The 20,854-nt window shown below is 40.2% G+C and overlaps 1 protein-coding gene across 1 annotated transcript in view; it reads right to left on the bottom strand.

Moving 5' to 3' along the window:
* Positions 1-20,854, bottom strand: part of galnt16 (UDP-N-acetyl-alpha-D-galactosamine:polypeptide N-acetylgalactosaminyltransferase 16) — a 155,034-nt gene that overhangs the window by 10,581 nt on the left and 123,599 nt on the right. The window contains exons 9-13 of the mRNA XM_039741490.1: positions 16,091-16,194; positions 15,537-15,663; positions 12,101-12,193; positions 10,500-10,583; positions 6,254-6,395 (exon numbers count right to left, since the gene is read on the bottom strand). Of these exons, the coding sequence (XP_039597424.1) occupies positions 6,254-6,395; positions 10,500-10,583; positions 12,101-12,193; positions 15,537-15,663; positions 16,091-16,194 (550 nt within the window). The remainder of the gene's footprint in view (positions 1-6,253; positions 6,396-10,499; positions 10,584-12,100; positions 12,194-15,536; positions 15,664-16,090; positions 16,195-20,854) is intronic.

The following is a 20,854-nucleotide window of genomic DNA, read 5'->3' as shown; positions in this document are numbered from 1 at the left end:
ATTCAGGAACAAATGAGAACAGAAGTAATTGAGATCTATCAGTCTGGTAAAGGTTATAAAGCCATTTCTAAAGCTTTGGGACTCCAGCGAACCACAGTGAGAGCCATTATCCACAAATGGCAAAAACTTGGAACAGTGGTGAACCTTCCCAGGAGTGGCCGGCCGACCAAAATTACCCGAAGAGCGCAGAGACGACTCATCCGAGAGGTCACAAAAGACCCCAGGACAACGTCTAAAGAACTGCAGGCCTCACTTGCCTTAATTAAGGTCAGTGTTCACGACTCCACCATAAGAGACTGGGCAAAAACCGCCTGCATGGCAGATTTCCAAGACGCAAACCACTGTTAAGCAAAAAGAACATTAGGGCTCGTCTCAATTTTGCTAAGAAACATCTCAATGATTGCCAAGACTTTTGGGAAAATACCTTGTGGACTGATGAGACAAAAGTTGAACTTTTTGGAAGGCAAATGTCCGTTACATCTGGAGTAAAAGGAACACAGCATTTCAGAAAAAGAACATCATACCAACAGTAAAATATGGTGGTGGTAGTGTGATGGTCTGGGGTTGTTTTGCTGCTTCAGGACCTGGAAGGCTTGCTGTGATAGATGGAACCATGAATTCTACTGTCTACCAAAAAATCCTGAAGGAGACTGTCCGGCCATCTGTTCGTCAACTCAAGCTGAAGTGATCTTGGGTGCTGCAACAGGACAATGACCCAAAACACACCAGCAAATCCACCTCTGAATGGCTGAAGAAAAACAAAATGAAGACTTTGGAGTGGCCTAGTCAAAGTCCTGACCTGAATCCAATTGAGATGCTATGGCATGACCTTAAAAAGGCGGTTCATGCTAGAAAACCCTCAAATAAAGCTGAATTACAACAATTCTGCAAAGATGAGTGGGACAAAATTCCTCCAGATCGCTGTAAAAGACTCATTGCAAGTAATCATGTTACGTTATTTTCAAAATGTTTCCTTTTCTTTTGTGAGATTGTGTTAGTTTGGACATGTGGAGAGGAGAGATGCTGAGTATATTGGGAGAACACACTATTTCTCCGCTGCGAAGCATGGGTATTTTGCTAGTGTGCTACTATAGTTATGATGGTATTTGAGAAACTAGTAAATTAAGCTATTTAAAGATGAAGTTTATGATGTTCTACTTTAATGACAAAATAAACTACGAGATTAAACTTGACATTTCGTGCTTTTTTCCCACTATGTGCCTATTTTTTTTCTGTACCCTAATAAGCTTTCATATGACACTCAGACGGTGGGCTACGATTTGCCTTTCCACGGCGACTTTGATATCTGACAACTTCTTTTTTATTTCGGGCACTGTGCAACTTTGTGAACTTGAGCTTTCGAGTTTTTCCGACACTCTATGTCTCTCGATCAACTTCCTTTTGTTGTTTATACCACTGTTTCAACCAACAAATAGTACATTTTCATTGCCTCCACTTGGTATTCGCTGACATTCTTCTATTTTCCACCATGCTTTTGGCATTGTCTTTTCAGAGAACGTGGCTATTTATATTGATTTGCATATTCAAAGAGGCATAATTCTGGGAGGAGATGGGGCGGGACAGCAGGTGTGTGCACGTGCATTACTTTTCACACTGACCAGAATTTATGGAGCGGAAGAACGTGGAAGTTGGTGAACACAGATTTATGCATCTGGATTTTTTTGTGCGTACGCACATTTCTGCTTTTGTCCTTACGTCATGCTTTAGTTTGAATTCTACGCATAACGTTATGCATGAGGCCCCTTATGTTGTTGTCTCCTTGTGTCAGATTGATCATTTTTAAGTAATAGTACTAGGTTCCTTCACACTGTCCCTTAATGTCCACTGGATGAGGACATATTGATTCTAATTCTTCAGTCTTTCTCTTTAGCTCATATCCACAGTCCAGGAAGTAGTCTACTAGCTCACCTCCAGCCTCTCTCTATTAATCGTTAAGTGTTTTTGTAGTTTGAAACACTGGCAGGTGAAATCTCACTCACTGAAATCAGCTCTGTTACTGTATATGGGCTGGAGATGGTGGCACTGACCAGAAAGCAGGAGACAGAGATGGAGGTGGCAGAGTTAAAGATGCTAAGATTTGCATTGGGTGTGACGAGGATGGACAGGATTAGAAATGAGGACATTAAAGGGTCAGCTCAAGTTGGACGGTTGGAAGACAAAGTCAGAGAGGTGAGATTGCGTTAGTTTGGACATGTGGAGAGGAGAGATGCTGAGTATATTGGGAGAAGGATGCTAAGGATAGAGCTGCCAGGGAAGAGGAAAATAGGAAGGCCTAAGAGGAGGTTTATGGATGTGTTGAGAGAGAACATACAGGTGATGAGTGTAATGGAGTAAGAGGTAGAGGACAGGAAGATATGGAACAAGATGATCCGCTGGGGCGACCCCTAACAGGCGCAGCCAAAAGAAGAAGAAGAACGTGAAACCTCACTCACATGTGGTACTTCTTATGTAAAACCTCACTGGACTTGAACAATGCACAATGTCATCAAATCGAATTTGGCCTTTGGGTCAGGCTACACCAGAACACTTGCTCCCCTCAGCACAAAAACCTCCCACGATTTAACAGTCCCCCCTCCCTGCTTCACTCCCGGACACTCTCCTCTAGTCACACACTCGTTCACAACACACAGACCAATGAAGGAGAAGTTCAACATTTTTTAAGACAATTATGGCAACACGAAATCATTGGCTAAAGCAAAGCATTTCTTTTATAAATTAAATAATTATATAAGTGTTTATAGGGACCAGGGACCTGCTGTGAAAACTTAATAAAATTGGTCCACTGTGAAGCAGCAAATGTTTTAAGATCAGATTTAAGACTTTCACGTTCCTGGAGGCACCCTTGTCATAACAAACATGCACTGGAAGTAATACATGTGATTACAAGTTCTTGGTACCATTTCCTTGAGGTGGGGTTACTGTTACAGTTACTGTTCTCTTCACTTTGTAGAGGCCATAGTGACGGAAGTTTCGACATTTCCATTTCCATACTACATATTGTCATATTTTTGTCTCTGCAGTTTCTTTAAGCTGTTAAAATGCAGAAGGATGTTTATGTATGTTGTATAGATTATGTGAAAGCACTTGATGGTGTGGGGAATAAGCCATTAATTGAAATGCAAGAATTTATTAATGTGGATGAACAAGACTTGGAATTACTGAAGAATTTATACTGTGATCAGGAAGCTGCACTTAGATTAAACTAACTGCTTAGTGAGTACACAGAAGTGAAGAAAGGAACAAGACCAGGTTGCGTCTCGTCTCCTGATGTTTTTTTCATTATACACAGATATGATCATGTGGTATATTAGAGAGCTTGAAAGGATAAAGGTTGGTGGCGTGAATATGAATAATTTGAGGTAGGCAAACAATACAGTGTGGTTAGCCAATGAAAAACAACAAGTGCAAAAAATCGTGGCGCTGGAATTTGAAGAAAGTGATAACATAAACAGAAAGAAATCTTCTGTGCTGGTATTCTCAAAGGAAGCATCTAGTCCTACCTAAAAAATGTTGGTAAAAGGAGAAGCTGTGGAGCAGGTGGATCAGTTGATATATCTGGCCGATGCAAGAACAGACCAGGAGATAGAGCACCGAACTGCCATAGGTAAAAGGGTTTTCAAAAAGATAGCATAGGTTTTGTTATCAAAAAGCGTATCCAGGCCCGTCGTGACAAGGCAGGCAAACCAAGCAATTGCTTGGGGCCCCGAGCTGGCCTGGGGCCCCAAGACAACGACTGGTTAAGAATAAAATGCAGCGACAAACTGTGTGAGCGCCCCATTGATAGTGAATGCAGTAAAGTGCAATGACACTGTTATCGGGATCCCCCTCAAGGGGACCCCCCTCGCTGACAGCAGCCAGCCAACCACGTGATCTCTGCTGCCGGCAAAATACAAAACTTCCTCGTTGGCAGTCATGAAGCAGAATTATGCTTCAGGAAGCCAAAAAAGAAAGAAGAGAAAGGAAGAGGAGGATAAGAAAAAACAAGACAGTGGTAAGTGATAAATTACACACATAAAATAGCTCTACTTGTCTTGTACAAATGGTGCAATTTTGCAGCAGGTAGGCTAGCAGAAATATGTTTATGTATCATACATAAATGACATGACATTGCTATAGCTTTGTAATAGGTTTTGATGAAAGTGGCATAGCATGCTATACTAACTATTCCACTGTGATAATCTATTTAGGAAAACCACACAATAAATTCTGTGCATCAAACATTAGCTTGGGATGTTTTTAAGCATTGGTAGTCGACTCACAGCACTACTAATAATTAGTAAACATTTAATTATAATTTCATTGTTTGTTAACAGTAAAAAGATAAGGACTGGCACTTATGTCAATTGAGCGGGATGTTCGCCAGCCTTTGGACATAGAGGACATTGTGATTGCCTTTGCAGAAAACAAGGCTCGCAAACAGCAGTTTTAGATAATTTGCACATGTTTGAGAGAACTGAAAAATGTTAATGTGAGTATGTATGTGTGTGTGTGTTTTTAAGTATGTTGGATTTAGTTATTGTGCACTTTTTTAATGTATATTTGATTTTATGGTACAGTGGTGTTTTTTGCAAATGTTCAATTGTTGAAAATGTTCAAATTTTATGCACTTTATATGCAACAGCAGTATTTGCACTCTAAATTTTTTTTTATTTATGCACAGTATATGCAACAGCAGTATTTGCACTGTAAACCTTTTTTATTTATATAAAGTGTGAGTGAATTTAAACTGTATGGCTATGCTGTGGTTCCTTTGTGTGCGTGCGTGCGTGCGGGGGGCCTCCATGTCCATTTTGCTTGGGGCCCCCAAATTCCTTCAAACGGCCCTGAGCGTATCCCCAATTATTGGACAGAGAACCTTTAACCTAACACTAATTACTTGACAGCTAATATTGCAATGTTAGGTTTGGTCAGCTCTTCTGTATGGTTGTGAGAGTTGGACGATTAGCAAAGCTACTGAGGCACGATTAAAAGCAGTGGAAATGTGGTGTCTCAGAAGGTAATGAAAATATCATGAGCTAAAAAGATTACAAATGTAGAGGTGTGGCACCGAGCTGGAAAAGACAAATTCAATTTCTTGGACAAGCATTCTTGGCCATGCGTTGCGAAAAGAAAAATTTGAGGAATTTGTATTGATTGGACAGATATATGGCAAACGGGCAAGGGGTCATCAGCCATTAACGTTTCTTGGCTGGCTACAAAGAGTTACTGGAATGAAGACACTCGACATATTAAGGAGTCTTAAAGACAGAAATGAGAAAGAAGCCATAGCTGCCACCCATATCAGCAATTTGGCACGGCAGTTTGAACGAAGGAATGAGATTCTCCAATGGTTGACTTTTAATATAGCTTGTAACAAACGATGCCAGGCACAAAAGTGTGCCGAATATCTGATATGGCAGCAGACCTGTCAGCAGCCATGAAATAAATCATCCGAGTTGAGAAGTGTCTGTCATCTCACAACATGAGGGAGCACCCATGGCACATGTGTACTCAAATCGTTTTGTTTTCCTATGCCATGTTTACTCTAATCAATTCATAATTTTTTAGACAACTGTCATCTCTTGACAAAGCAGTGTACTTGGTTAATTTTTTAAGCTTTTCCTCTGTGCCCTGTAAAGTGCCAGTGTGGGCAAGATATATTTTATTCTACTTTACAGAAAGTGATTAATGTGACAAATGCATCTATAGCATGAGTATGAAGAAGAAACTTTGACTTTAAAAAATGCCAAACTTATCTTTTAATTTTCAGTTATGATGGTAAAATCAGACATATTTTGCGCTGCTCTGGCATCAATCACTGTTTTCATGTTCAATACTTTGGCCTTAGCCATACTGTTATTAACAACGACACACCACCGACAGGCATGTGGTCTTTACACTGAGTAGACTGTCATCATTTAAGATGGCATCTTTGTACCAAGACCACCGTGTATTGAATTAAAAAAAAAAAACTTTCCTGCTAGTAGTAGTGGTAGGTAAAAGACGTCACTAAGAATCCCCAAATGGTAGGACCTTTGGCTTCTGATTAGTTAGTTCTGGTTCATGTTTTTCCTTCACATTTTGGACCCCTGCCTGCTTTCATTTTATTATTTGCTGCTCGTTCTCAACTGTTCAGTGCAGACTCTGAAATCGAAGGGGCAGACATGGACTCATTCTTTTGTTTCATTATGAGTGCTCACCTGCACCTTGCATGCACAGTGAACATTTCACCACTGATGCCTCCTGCACTCACCTGGCTCAAAGGCAGGCTACCCCGGGTTGCACGACACTCTCCCAGGCCAACTAGGGTATCCCCTTGCTTATCCTGGGTCTCTGATTCTAGGCACATGGACCCTTGTCGAATGAGAGCAGGACTGGCGTCGGCCTCTGGGATCCTGAACAATGACAAAAGAAAAACAAAAGAATTCAATTTTCGGAGACGGCCCTGCTGATGCCTGCTTAACTTAGTGTGGCCTAGTGGTCACGTTGTCAGTTCATTCTTCTCAATCTGTGTGACCACAGTGAAAGGCACAATACAAAGTTGGTCCTCCTTGTTAAGACATGTTGGTGCTGTGACGCCAGAGTTTCCCAAGTCACTGTGCTGCCATGCTGTTCCGTTTGAGATGATACAGTATATGTCCACATTAAGGGAAGTGGCTGAGACAAGCAAAGATTTGTTAAGGGAGATGACATGAAATGCTAAACTCTAGAGGTTCACCGTTACCTGTCACGTGCAGTGGATTTAGAAAATCAACTGTCCACTTCCCTTTTTGCACAATTCTGCTGTAGATTTCATTTGAAATGGATACATTTACCATTTTTGCCCATCAAAATACACTCAATAACCCATAATGACTAAGTGAAGACATGTTTTTAGAAAGATTTGCAACTTTATTAAAAACCAAAAACTGAAATCTCTCCTTCATAGAATTTTTCAGACCCTTTGTTGTGACATTCCAAATTGTGTTCAGGCTCCTTCTGTTTGCTTCAGTTCTCCTTGAGGTGTGTCCAGAATTTGTGGCAAACTGAATTGACTGGGCCAGGTCAGAAAGGCACACGTGTACCTGTGTATCGAAGGGCCACAACTCAAAATGTGTGTCGGGGCAAAAGTCCAGGGAACTCTCTGTAGACCACCACAACCAAAATGTGTCGATGCATACATCAGGCCATCTGTAAAGCTTTGAGTGTTCCCAGCAGCACAGTGGCCTGAATGATTTAGGAAATGGAAGAAGTTTGAAACCACCAGGACTCTTCCTAGAGTTGATCATCTGGCAAAACTGAGTCAATGGGCCAGAAGGGCCTTCAAGAAGCCAGCACTTGCAGTTCAGAATCACTGCCTCTACTTCAAGTGTTGCCCTCATGAGGAGTTGGATTGGTTTAGAAATGTAAGCTATCTAATTGTTCCCACCTACTTTTAAACACAATTTACTCACAATCGTCTCAAGATGTAAATATTAGATGTCTGGCTTCGTGAGAGCAGATTCCCAAGAACCCAATGGTCACTCTAAGAAGATGGGAGAACCTGTTGGAAGGACGACCATTTCAACAGCACTTTCAATCCGGCTTTTACGGTACAGTAACTAGATGGAAGCCACTTTTGAGTAAAACACATATGGTGGTTTATAAAGGATTCTCTGGTCTGATAAGACGAACAATGAACTCTTTGAGCAGAACGCCAAAGGCCAAGTGCCACCTGCCAAATACCAAACTTAAGGTGAACCATGGTGGTTGCAGCATCAAGCTATGGGGACAGGGAGACTGATCAGAATTGAGGGAATACACAGAGACCCCCAGAGTCTCCAGAGATAACCTGAACCAGACAACCAAGACAACGCTGTAGAGGCTTGGTGACCCCGAGTGCCCTTTAGTGGTCCTTATGTAAACCCCATAGAATATGTGTGAGGAGACTTGGAGATGGCAGCAGACACTTCCTATTCAATCTAACAGAGCGTGAGAACAATGGGATAAATTGCTCAAATCAATGGTGTTTTGCCCAAGATGATGCTGCCAAAGGGGCTCCTACAAAGTACTGAATTAAGGGTTATCTTTCTGGTTTGGATTTTAAATAAATTTGCTAACCTTTCTGAAAATATGTTTTCAGTTTATCATTATGGGTTTTTGAGTGTAGATTGATGAGCAAAAGTCTCAGATTTATACAGTAACACCTCTTTGGAGTAAATCTTTTAAACAAGTCCCAAAGTCACCTCCAGTGTCGGATATAGTAAGCCACAGTGCCCTCTAGCAGCCTGCTGGGTCTACAGACCTTCTCAAATTGTGACAAGATTGCAGGATTTTCCATTGAGGAAAGTACTTGCTGCCACCTAGTGTCAAACGTGATATTTCTGGACCCCTCACATGTCTCCCGGACACCCCCCACCCCCACAGACATATACAATATGTACTGGAACAATAGGTAGGCCAGGCCAGACACTGGGGGTTCTTGTACTTGGCGTGAGGCAGGTCAGTAACAGGCAGGGCCTATTAAAGCCCACTGCGGCACTCCTTGTGTGATTTTGGGCTATACAAAACTAAATCCTATTGTATTGTATGTCTCCTGGGAGATTCCCACTGCCTGACCCAATTTGTTTCTTCAGTTCTGGTGGGGGATGTCTCCACTTCAGGATGAAGACCCACCTGTTATGTTCTGTCCAAACACCTTGTGGAACTCACTGTCTGACCTACTAAATCTTCTGCCCTGTTGGAGGAGGAAGCATGTAAGACATCCTTCGTGGAAATGCAACTGGAGATGCAATTTTTCTCCAACTTTCTTTGAAATCTTTGAAATCTTTTACTTTTTTCACTTTCTCGTATACATAGTATAGAGAAAATATAGGAATTTGAAAAAATTCAACCGCAAGATTTTGATGACATTTTAGATCTTCCTGAGTCAGAAAATACCATTTTTGAAATGACATCTATCTGTTTGTCTGTGTCTAAATACAATGACTTGAAAACAGTCTGACCTGGTCAATGAGACTGAATACACCTGCTTTATATCAAAAATAAGGAATCCTGTCAACCTTTGGACCACTTCTGGCAACTGGAAGTGATACTTTAACTGAATACTTTTGCAAATTTTCAAGTAAACTATGGTTATAATTACAGATAGAATTTCAATTTTTGTATAGATATTCATAATGATCAAAAGCAAACGAATATGAAATTTGAGAACAATTACTCCACCGGTAGTAGTATTTTATTTAAATAACCAACCGATATTTTTGTATCGTGGAAATGTAAATGTGTACGTGATATTAAAAACTGTAATGCATATTCTTTCAATAACTATTATTAATTTCATTTTAATTTAAACATCATCAGTTTAACAATAACGTGTAAGCATTGAACATGCCATGTAAATATAAAGATGTAATGGGAACAATAAGCTGTCCCCATTGTGTTCCTGGTAATCCATTTAATTTTATGATTTTTTTTTTATTTCCACCGTCATTATCATAAATAAATGTAGCTAAATGCAATTTTACCTCTAGCAATTTATTGCAACAGATATTATATAACACTAACACTTCTTCTGGGTTTTTAGGTGTGCCACACACGTGCGAATAGGAGGCAGCTGAAGGGCTTAAAGAATAATGGTAACACATCTGCCCAGGGGGCGGCGGGGTACATAGACTCTCTTTCTAAGTCCCCTGAAGACCTTTCCCGGGAAATCCCACCAGGAACCACTGCCTCAACTCGGGACACACCACTTCCGGTCCTGGGGATGACATCACTTCCTATCCCGACGACAACATCACTTCCCCCAGACCTCCTATAAAGTAACTCCCTTCCTCTGGAATTGAGATCTGTTTTGGACTCAGTCTTGTAAACTACTCTAGTCTTACAATTCTTTACTTTTGCAGCCAGGAACACATACGGGTGGCTGCTCCAAACCTTTCCCATGTCTGAAGTCTCATCTTGTTATAGGTGACTATAACTCTTTTCTTTGCATGTAATAGAGATAATGCATATGTAATCAGGAAAAAATTCCACCACTGTTTTCAACCTCTCTAAGTGCGAATATATCATTTTAATATAAAGTTATCGTATAAATAGAGATAAATGATTGTGCATTGATATTATCAACTAGTTATGATGAGAAACAATGAGATATGATATTTGAGAAATATTGCACAACTCAAAGTGGTTCTGATGAGCTTTTCCTCGATCTCAATATATACGAAAAGTTGTATAAGAACCATCAATATATACGAAAAGTTGTATAAGAACCAATCTATTAAAAAAAAACAAAAAAAAAAACAGGAAAGTGATTGGCCGTTGTTGTTACAGAGGTCCGTGTGGGTGTTGGCTTTAAAGCATCATTGTGATCATTTGTATTGTGCTACACTGTGAATTCTAAAATGCCCGGGTTTGAAGTCTCGCCATGTGGCAGAGAAGTAGGCACAGAAGAAACTGTACAAAAATATGGAAGAAAAAAGTGGATAAGTGTTGAAACCATAACAGTGGCAAAAAAAAAAACAAATACCTAAAGCACTTACTTCAACTCAGGGTAGACGTTCTCCAAATACCACTGAAAGGAATGGCAGTTGAGCTTCCGGCGGAGCTCCAGCCGCTCAGAAATGCTGGTGTTGCACATCAGGGCGACAGCGCGAAACAAAACAATAAAATTTAATTAACAACAATATAAAAGGCATCATCGTGAGCATTCAAGCAAATATAAAAGTCATTACTGTTCTGTTTCTTATAAAGTGTCTTACAGTACATCAAAAAATGTCAGCTGGGGAAATGAGGAACAGAAGTGTATTATTAAAATAAAATGAAAAAGCACAAGACAGAAGGGAATCCATCATATGGCACACATTTGCCCTTCGGTCCAGTCATCTGTTATCTAAAACAGTGTTTCTCGACCATTGGGTGGGTGGTGAGTTGCTATTGTTTATACTGGTCGTGGGTCGTGGTGAGTCATGTTTGATTCAATAAGTGAGGACACCTCCTGCCCGCTCTGTTGATTGTGCTTGATTCACCTTGAGGGGACGGACGCTGTGATGCTCATGTTCAGTTCACTTCTATGGGTAAAAGTGGGCCACAGCACCAAAAAGTACAAAATCCAATTACAGAAATATGGGTGATGGCATCTCTCCAGGGAGTACTGGGAGCCAAATCTGGATAGGGCAGAAACTCCTACGAGAAGGGCATCTTCGTACCACTCAAATACACATTACCATTAAACTTGTACTTGTGTTGTACTTAAACACAAGCAATGGAAATGAAGCCACTATAATGGATATGGTAAAAGATGATCCACTATGGCAACCCCTAACAGGAGCAGCCGAAAGAAGAAGAAGAAGAAGAGAAAGAAGAAGAAGAAGAATGTCCCCTTTAAGATTTAAAGTTGTCCTGCTGGGCCAGACGTGGTTCTCGAACAAAAGTACACATCTGGGGGCAACTTGTTGAAACGTCTGTAGTGAATAGCAGCAAAATGTGCTGCTTGAAAGGCTCCGCCCACAGGGTTCATGCTAAAAACCTGCCCACAGATTCTTCCAGTCTGCACACTTTAAACTGCTGGGGTTTCAGGGAGAGAGAAAAAGAAACTGAAAAGAAGCCGTGATTCTGAGACTTTGAACTGCATTTTGAGCATCGCCTTCACAAGACATTTGTTTAGAAATGTGACACTCAGGGAGCCGTCTAACTGTTCCCACCCACTTTTCAGCAAACTTCACTCACAGTTATCTCCAGACGTATATATTAGATGCCTGGGACTGTGAGAGTAGATTCCCAGCAATGCTGTTTTTTTCGTGCACCCTCACATCAGTCCCACACTGAATTTCTCATGGTATGTCATTGTTCCACAAGAAGCTTCTCATTCTGCACTTTCATGTTTTATTTCCTTTTTACACCCTTTGCCCTTACCACAGGACTGAAGTAAAGGGAAAGTAGAAAGTCACACAGATGGGACTGACCATAAAGGTGAATGATTCCAATTTCACGAGCCTGCAGCACAGCAACTCTAACCACAGTGCTGCTGTGTGGTATGTAACTCATTCAGATGCCTAAATAGTAAGTCTCAATAAACGAAGATGTACGTAACACCTCAGGAGCTTTTGACATCTCTGCGGGAGATCTGCTTCGATCTACTGACCTGCCAAAGGCTTTGCCCTGTGCTGACGGACGAGCTGCATAATAATACTGCTTGTAATCATCCATCCACACCTCTGCTGCCCTCCTGGTGTTTCTATGTGAAGAAAACAAAAACAAGGTGAGTTGAAAGAGCAAGATGACAGTGAAGAAGTTCTGATGTTGCTTTCTTTTAGATGATTTCTGTTCTGCTTTGTCAGTTTTTATCAAGGTATACACAATGCTCCTTTAAAACACACATATGCTTAAAGAATGGTGACCTTTGAATCTCTGACATTTAGGTGGGGGCAACACAACGAGATACAAATGAAGACAACATTTTCTTTTTTAACATAAGTTTTGGACTTTAATCACCACTGAAATAGCATTTTCAGCTTCTGAAAACAAATTTCTTTGCACACAGCCTTTAAATTGCATATATCTGACATCTGTGTATGGTGAAATTTGAGCAAAGACAGATCCGACATAGACTTCTCCTTGCTTGTGGTAAGCCCTTGATGATCTAGCCTCTACTGTCAGGACAGTCCTTTCCCAACTTCTACGCACCTTGAAACAGTCAAATATTGTGCTGTTATTTATTTATCCATGGTGGTGGATAACTTAAACTCATTTGTGACCTTTAAAAGCAGTTGTATATCAACTGTCCAGAAATAAGAAATCTGGTTTAGTGTTTTCTTCAGGTGTGCTTTGGACATTTTGATTTACTTTGCGTTTTGCTCTGTAAACCAACATCGCTCTTGGTGCAGAAACTGCACATCGGGTACAGGTAAGAATTACAAGTTTCAGGTACGGCATTTCAGGAAGGACGAAGCAGGATCTGGGAACACTGCTGTGTACTGAAAACCTTTGAAATGGCTCCATTAGTGTGGACTAAGCCTTTGAAACAGAGCGTCATCGGTGTAGAAGTCAGCAAAACAGCAGTTGGAGCCCACTTGACACAACTTTATGATGGTGCTGTTGCACACTGTAGCGATCGTAACCACTACTCTTCACTAAGTTTATAGTGATAAATTAACTATAGATTGTATGTCAATCCCAAACTATCTTCAGACACCTTCCCATGGTACCAAAATTACATCCACTACTAAAAGTGTATTTTACAAAATGTAATTAATGATTTATATGCAATCTCACAAAGTCCCCGGGCATAAAACGATTCCGAAATCGCCACCCTTTCCCAACATATGCAGTAAACAAATACCCAAAAATATCCCACAATGTCCACTCAATTTAGTCTCTTTATAAGATAATCATATTTCCTAATGTTTCAATTCTTCAGACGTGCTAATCCCAGAATAAAAGATTATTGCTCACTCTAATCCTGATCCCATCCACTGTCTAGTCGACTTCCCTCAGTGTATTGGGATTCTTTGAGGTGGCCACACCCAAACTGTATCAACTTTTGGTGCTCCACAAGAAACAATCCTTTTCACGTCTTACACCTCCACCATAAAGGTCAGACTGTTTTTCCTCTCTCTTCCTGCCTTTTCGCGCTCCTTTTCAATAGTGCATCCATTTCAATGGCACAATTCACAACGACAGCCCCATACCTCACTAAGGTCCTCCTTATCCAACCCACCCATCTTATCCTATAGTTGTGCTCAGGCGGAGGCAGGATTCACACAGAGAGACAAAAGACAAACCAGAACATAAATTTATGTGGCAATGCTACAACACTACCTCTTCACTTCACTCTCTCTTATAGATATGGTGCCTGCTGACTTCTTTTGTTACTCTCCGATACCTGAGACAGCGGGGAAATCGGCCCCTTTTTGTAGTTGAATTTGTTCGGCCGGTAGCAAAGTGAGGGTGTTCATTATTTACTAAAAGGATCAGGAGACGGCGCACGAGTCAGGACGCAATTTGTATTCATAGTCGTGAATGTGGGTCAAAAAAATACATCAGAAACCAAAAGCGAAACCAAATTGCTAAACAAAGCCAGCGTCTAAATTTTATGTTACATTTGTGGCCTTGAAGATATGAACAGTAACACACTTTTGTTTAGCAAACCTTAATTATCTTTAACTCTGAAAATACATGGCACCCGCTTTTTAACTGTTACACTGATGATGCCACACAGTGCAAACTCTGCTGACTGCGATAAAAATAAAAACAGAATGATAGCAGTATCTATATACTTCCAAAACACTATAAACTTCCAGAAAATTTTATTTCAAGAAAGTAAGAGTATACAACCAATCTGATACAAATAACTTCAAAGTTAATCTAGAAAAAAATTTAAAAAACAAACCAAAACTAACAAAACTAACAAATGAAAAATCAACCTCCACCCTACCGAAAGAGACGAGAGACAAGTGGAGAAAAAAAAAAGAAATAGAAAAAAAAATCAGTTTCCCCCAATATCAATGCTTACTCTAAAATTTTATTAGTTAAATCTTGTCCTATTTAAAAAAAATGTGAACAGATCATCTAAGCAAGAATTTCATTTTATTCAATTTCAAAAGTTACTCACTGATTTGTAAAAAGTGGGTTTGGGTTCTTCCAGCTGAGCAAGACAAGTCTACGTGCTTATAGTGCGGGTTCAACTTGCCCTTCTCCACTTTAAGCCCCTCTAGAGGTCCACCTAACACAGCTGTTAATGAGTTATGTGACATCAAGGCTGCCTGATAGGCACTCGAAGATTTTGGTCCAGAATTACGTTAATTTGGTGTAGGCCCAAAACATGTGGCCTAGTGAGCTCAATTGCAATGTTCACAGGTTGGATCTGGGTACATTTTCTTCAATTTTAAATAAGATAAAAGTGAAAGATTTTAATCTCGTTGACTTATGGAGTGCCTGGCACATATGGAACTTGAGTGTATTCTATTCATGGCTGCCACTTATTTTCTGAAATGTTCATGGAAAGGATCTTTAAAGGGAAGAAACTTTGAGATATTTTTATAGATTATTGAGATGCTGTTCGTCTCTTCAAGACTGTCCAGTATAGCCCCCAGAATAGAAATGGGTAGGGGGTTGGTCTGGAACATTGGGTAGGCTTCTTTTAAGAAAAATTTGTAATATGAAAGCAGTGGAAAAATTGTCCTGCAGGGAAGTTACATTTAAGACATAATTGTTCATAAGACACAGATACATTATCGATATACAGTTCAGTAAGGGTCTTAACCCGAAGCATTTTCCAAAGATTAAATAATACTCTGTAAGTTTAAGAGGGTTAGCAAAGGTAATTATTATGTATAGGAGCAACAGAAAAAAGCTTGTGTGCCTTGCTTCCATATTCTGAGTGATTGGTGGGGACTGGATTATTGGTTTATTTATGGGGGCACCAAGCATGGCATATAAAGAAGTAGAACATGGGAAGCTTGACAAATGAGAGGGGACCATTCAGTCTTGTTTTGTAATACTCTGCTCCATTAAGCTTTACGCACAGACACTATAATGCTATCATTCTCTGCTGGACATGACAGGTGTACACAACTTACTTGATGTAAGTAAGAGCATTGCCTTCTGGGAAATCATAGGGATGCCGTTTCCTGAAAACGTGGCCCACACGACTACATGGTAGGATCTCTAAGCTGCCACCACACATCCATACCCGGAAGGAGAGCTCTGCAGAGGAAAATATTAGAGTCGGTTAGAAGTGAAACCGCGACTGCCTGAAGATTGACCAATCAGCTTGATCAAAAAGATCCAAGGAAGAAAACAAGTTTGTGTTGGTTTATGTTTTCTACTGTGATCTTGGGTGCTTGGAAAGGCTCAAATATGCAACAACTCTTCTGTCTTTCATAATTTCAATCTGAAATGTGACGTGTAGGACTGGGAATACTGCAGTGCATAAAAAGAAATATCACAGCATGAGGAGGATGATGAGGACCAGGTCACCTAATGTAAATACCCTGAGTCTTAAAGTTCTGAATATAAAGGAGCAGATGACCAATAGAAATAAAACCAACAGCAGATGTCTGACTATTCCAGCTTGATCAGTAAATGTATAAGGTCACCAACCAGCTTCTCCAATTGGCTGATTACCACTCACCAAAGTTCTCGCCTCCCCAGATGTCCATTTGTGTGTCATACTGTCCCAGGTGGTTAAACCAGCCTTTGTCCATCACAAAGATTCCTCCTGCAATCACAGGAGTCCTAGATGAATAGAAATCCGAATGTTAAACAGAATTCAGTCATGTTTTCACTTACAGTAGATGCAAATGGAACAATCTGCTAAAAGAAGATGAATTTGGCCATTTAGGTACAGAAAGCACAAACGTCAACCATAGCGTCACTCAATAACACAAGATTAGCATTGAGTGACGAGTATTGGGCAGAACGCTGGAAAGAAGAAGGGCTAATCATGGGGTAGCAAGTGAAAGGAAGACTCCCACTAGTAATTATGCCCATGTTAGGTGACGGGGAGCAGTAGGTGGCAGTGTCTGTCCCAAATTCAAATATTCTTGAAGAACCCAGAAAGGCAAACATGGAAGGCCATCTAGGCCAGTTGTTCTCAAAGTGTTTTGGATCGGGACCACTTTATCAAAGTCAAACATATGGAGGACCTCCCATCCACACTGAAATGGCACTTTGACCGAAAACATAATGTTTTGAAAATCCTGTGTAAATTTGAAAGGGCCTGGTCTCGCGTAGGAAGGTGGATTGGGAAAACTGAGATTTTCTAAAATGTGGACGTATAGGCGTGACCAGGGGCATTATGTATAAACCGTGCAAATCGCAATGTATAAAACCTAAACTTGGCATAAAGCCACGCACATTTTCATGCTAGCTCAAACCCTGGCATACGCAAGTTCTCCGCTTGTTTTTGCAAACTGGTGGCACCCACGTCAAAGCAGTGCTTTTGTTCCAGTGTGGTTTCCCTTTCTTTTTTAGATCCATATCCCTGATGCGGCTTTATCAAATACACTGAAATTAACTGCATATTGTTTATTAGTTTAAGGCAGGGCTGGTGAACTCCTGGCCTGGAGTGCCGCAGTGGCTACAGGTTTTCATTCTAACCCTTTTCCTAATCAGTGACCAGCTTTCTCTGCTAATTAACTTTTTCCCCATCACTTTAATAGCCCTGTTAGAAGAGTTCAGCCCTCTGAATTGATTCATTTCTTCATTAAATGACAGCCAAGCAGAAATGAGATGTGAAACGAGCTAACAGATGACCAGCTAAACTGGGGCTTCAAACTCCAACTAATTTCACTCCAATCACTTTCTTAATGAGAAGCCTATTCTTGCTGCTAATAAACCCGTTATTTAACTCCATGGCTTGTTGCTGCTCTCATTCTGCCACAGCACACATTTCGAAAACTGTTGTTTTTCTGTCCTTTCTAAGAGCACCGTCAAATTGTTTTGGTGACCTGAGAGATCAACCTTACCAAGACCATCACCTCTCTTTAATTTCAGATATTGTGTGATGGGCACAGGGGAGCTGGTCGTGTGGTGGCTTGTTTTGTGTCTCATTATTGCTTGGCTGCTAATTAAAGAAAAAGAAACAACTATGGGGCCTGAGTCAAGTTAATTTAAAAGAAGTAAGCAGGAGCAAAAACTGGTCACTAATTAAAAAGATGATAAAAATGAAAACCTGCAGCCACTGCGGCACTTGAGGCCTGGAGTTTGCCACCCCTGGTTTAAGGCATCTGATTGCAACCAGTAACAATATAATGGTCCACAGAATAGCCAAACTATTCCAAATACCATAACTGATTTAGCGTTGTTACTTTCATTGCACCTTCCTCTTCTTTCAGCTGCTCCCATTAGGGGTTGCCACATCGGATCATCTTTTTCCATATCACTCTCACTGCACCATTCGGAGTATTTATATCACTGTATCTGAGTGTGAATCACAGCTGTACAGCAGCTGATCGGAAAGAGCATTATCAGTATACAGCATCAACACACGCTGTCTCAGCCATGCTGTCTATTGAACTGCTCTCATGCGACAAACATTTCAGAGCCTTTCCTGTACTGACCTCGCAGTTCAGAAACAGTTTCATCCTAAGAACTCTAAACACACTCAATCAGTCCATCAAATGCTCCTTGTAGAAATGTTTGTACTTATTGGTACAATCACCTCACTGGAAACTTGCATTACAGTTGTAATATTGCACAACCTGAGCCACTTTATAAAGAGCGTTTTTACATATGATGACAATATCATTTTTAAGATGAAATGCAGCAAAATATGTTTATTATATTATACAGATAAAATGTTAACATCATTTAAATAATCTATGCTTTTAATAATTAAATATATGAGTACACAGTGTCACAGTGCTAGCGAGCAGCTGGCGCCTCGTTCAGGGATTGTTCCTGCCTCGCGATGTATTCTTACTGGGGTGACACTGGAAGGATCGATGGATAGAATAATTAAACACATACTACGAAGATATTTCAATGTTCCTTAAAAGTTTTAAAGAATCAGTGTTCTAAGCTTACAGATGGTTTAAGGTCTACTACAGAGCTGATTGTGTGGCGATTAAGTATTTGGAGAAAGAAAAGGAAAGATAGGAATTGGGGGTTAGTACGTTTGAAAGAGACAGTACTGCTACAATAAATTATTTTATTGAAGGTCACGCACGGTGCAGCAAGCATCTTGCGTGAGACAGGAACAAGCACTGCGCCACCGTGTTCCCATGTTTAATAACATGCTTTAAATGATATGATATGAATACTGAAATGATATCAAGTATACATCTCACTATTTTAATTATTCAGATAGCTGCAATATCACGAATGGAATCAATTCTGTGTCCTGTCAGAGGAAGAGAAAGCCTGTTTAAGAAGCACGTAGTGATTCACACACATAGAGCACATAGAAGATCAAATACAAAACAAAGCATTTAACATGCTACTTTAGTTACGATGGGATTTGAGAAACTAGTAAATTAAACGATTTAAAGATGAAGCTTATGATGTTCTACTTTAATGACAAAAGATTAAAGAGATTAAAGTTGACATTATGAGCTTTTTTCCCCAATGTGTCCCTATTTTTTTCTTTTCTTTTCTCTGTACCCTAATAAGCTTTCCTATGACACTCAGACGGTGATATCTGATGACTTCTTTTTTATTTCGGGCACTGTGCAACTTTATGAACTTGAGCTTTCGAGTTTCTCCGACACTCTATGTCACTTGATCAACTTTTGATTATACCACTTTTTAAACCAACAAATAGCATGTTTTTTCTTGCCTGCACTTGATATTCGCTGAAATTCTTCTATTTTCTCCCGTACTTTTGCCAGTACCTTTGCACAGAACGCTGAACTTAAGGGCTATTTATATTGAATTGCATATTCAAAGAGGCGTAATTCTGGGAGGAGTTGGGGTGGGGCAGCAGGCACGTACATGTGTGTTACTTTTCACACTGACCGGGATTTATGGAGCGGAAGAACACAGAAGTTGGCGTTCGTACAGATTTATGCATCTGGATTTTTTGTGCGTACGCACATTTCTGCTTTTGTCAGTACGCCATGTTTTAGTGTGAATTCTACGCACAGAGTTATGCATGTGGCCCCAGAAAATTAGGCACGGACTTCAGTTGGTTCTCCTAATTCCCCTTCCGATCTCATCTCTACCGTGTCCCTTCCTAACTTCCCTGCATTAGCTGACGGGTACTGGGCCTTGAACCACTCTAATATTTTGCTTGTTGTACTTTAATAGGATTCCCAGTCGATCCTTTCTGACCTTTTAACTTTTATGAACCTTCTACTCCCTTTAAAGTCAGTGGTAATTTATCATCTGTCGAGATAAACAAGTCCACTATGTTTGTTCTTCGTTCTTACACCATTACAACAAACTTGGGGTTTGCTCTCTGAACAAACGGTGCACTCGACTGATAAAGCTAACTGTTCAATAAGAAGTACACATATTTCAGTGTGGATAACAAACTTTTAGAAAGCGATCCATAAACAACAGTGTGGATGGAAAACTTTTAAAAAGGAAATGGCCTTTTCAAATGTATCCATGTCACTGTGGTCTTGATCTTTTGCTTCAGTCTGTACTAAACTAATTATTCTATTTTATGCACATGTTGCTTTTCTTTTTTGTGGTGTATAATTTTCTTTTTTGTTATGACAATGACATTTGTTTTGTTAACAGATGGCTCTATTTTGTATTTCTGATCAAAGACGTTGTTTCTTAGTAAGAGTCTCCCATTACTGCGTCATTATTTGAAGACACCCTCACTGTAAAAACCTCCCACTGTTGCTCAGGCACTAATTTGGGATCCCGAAGTGCTTTGTCGTGCAGTGGGTGCAGCTGTATCAGTGCAGACTCCCCACCTCTCCCTCTCAATTGCGGATTGGTAGCTTCAATATATTTGTTTTGTCCCAGTAATGGATTTGAATAAAAGTAAAACTCTATGGAAGTCTTTTAATTTAGAATTGCCTGGGAAAGGAGATCCTAGACAGCATTCAGAGTTTTGGTTGTTTTTTGTGAGCTCGAGTCTCTTTGACGTTTTATTTATAATGGGCTTTCTCACTAATTCAAACTTCTACCCGTCCCCGACACCAAATCTGTTCTCACTCAGCATTTATCATTCATCCCCATCTTTGATACCAAACATCTGTACCTTCTGTTCCTTAACCTGTGATTAATGCTGTGTCTACTTGATTTTCGGTCCAACTTATCTTGCTTTAAATTGCATGTGTTTCTTTTGGAAAGCCATTTATAGTGGCTTTCAAAGGGCGAGGGGAAGGACAAACATTTTTTAAATTCATGCAACTGATTTCCAGTGATTTTCCATTTTGGAAAAGCGATTATTCACTTTATAGCAATTATAAATTCAACCAGCCCTATGTAAGTGCAG

This window comes from Polypterus senegalus, chromosome 18 (assembly GCF_016835505.1).
Source record: "Polypterus senegalus isolate Bchr_013 chromosome 18, ASM1683550v1, whole genome shotgun sequence".
Lineage (NCBI taxonomy): Eukaryota > Metazoa > Chordata > Cladistia > Polypteriformes > Polypteridae > Polypterus > Polypterus senegalus.
This window is presented reverse-complemented; position numbering and strand designations above follow the sequence as displayed.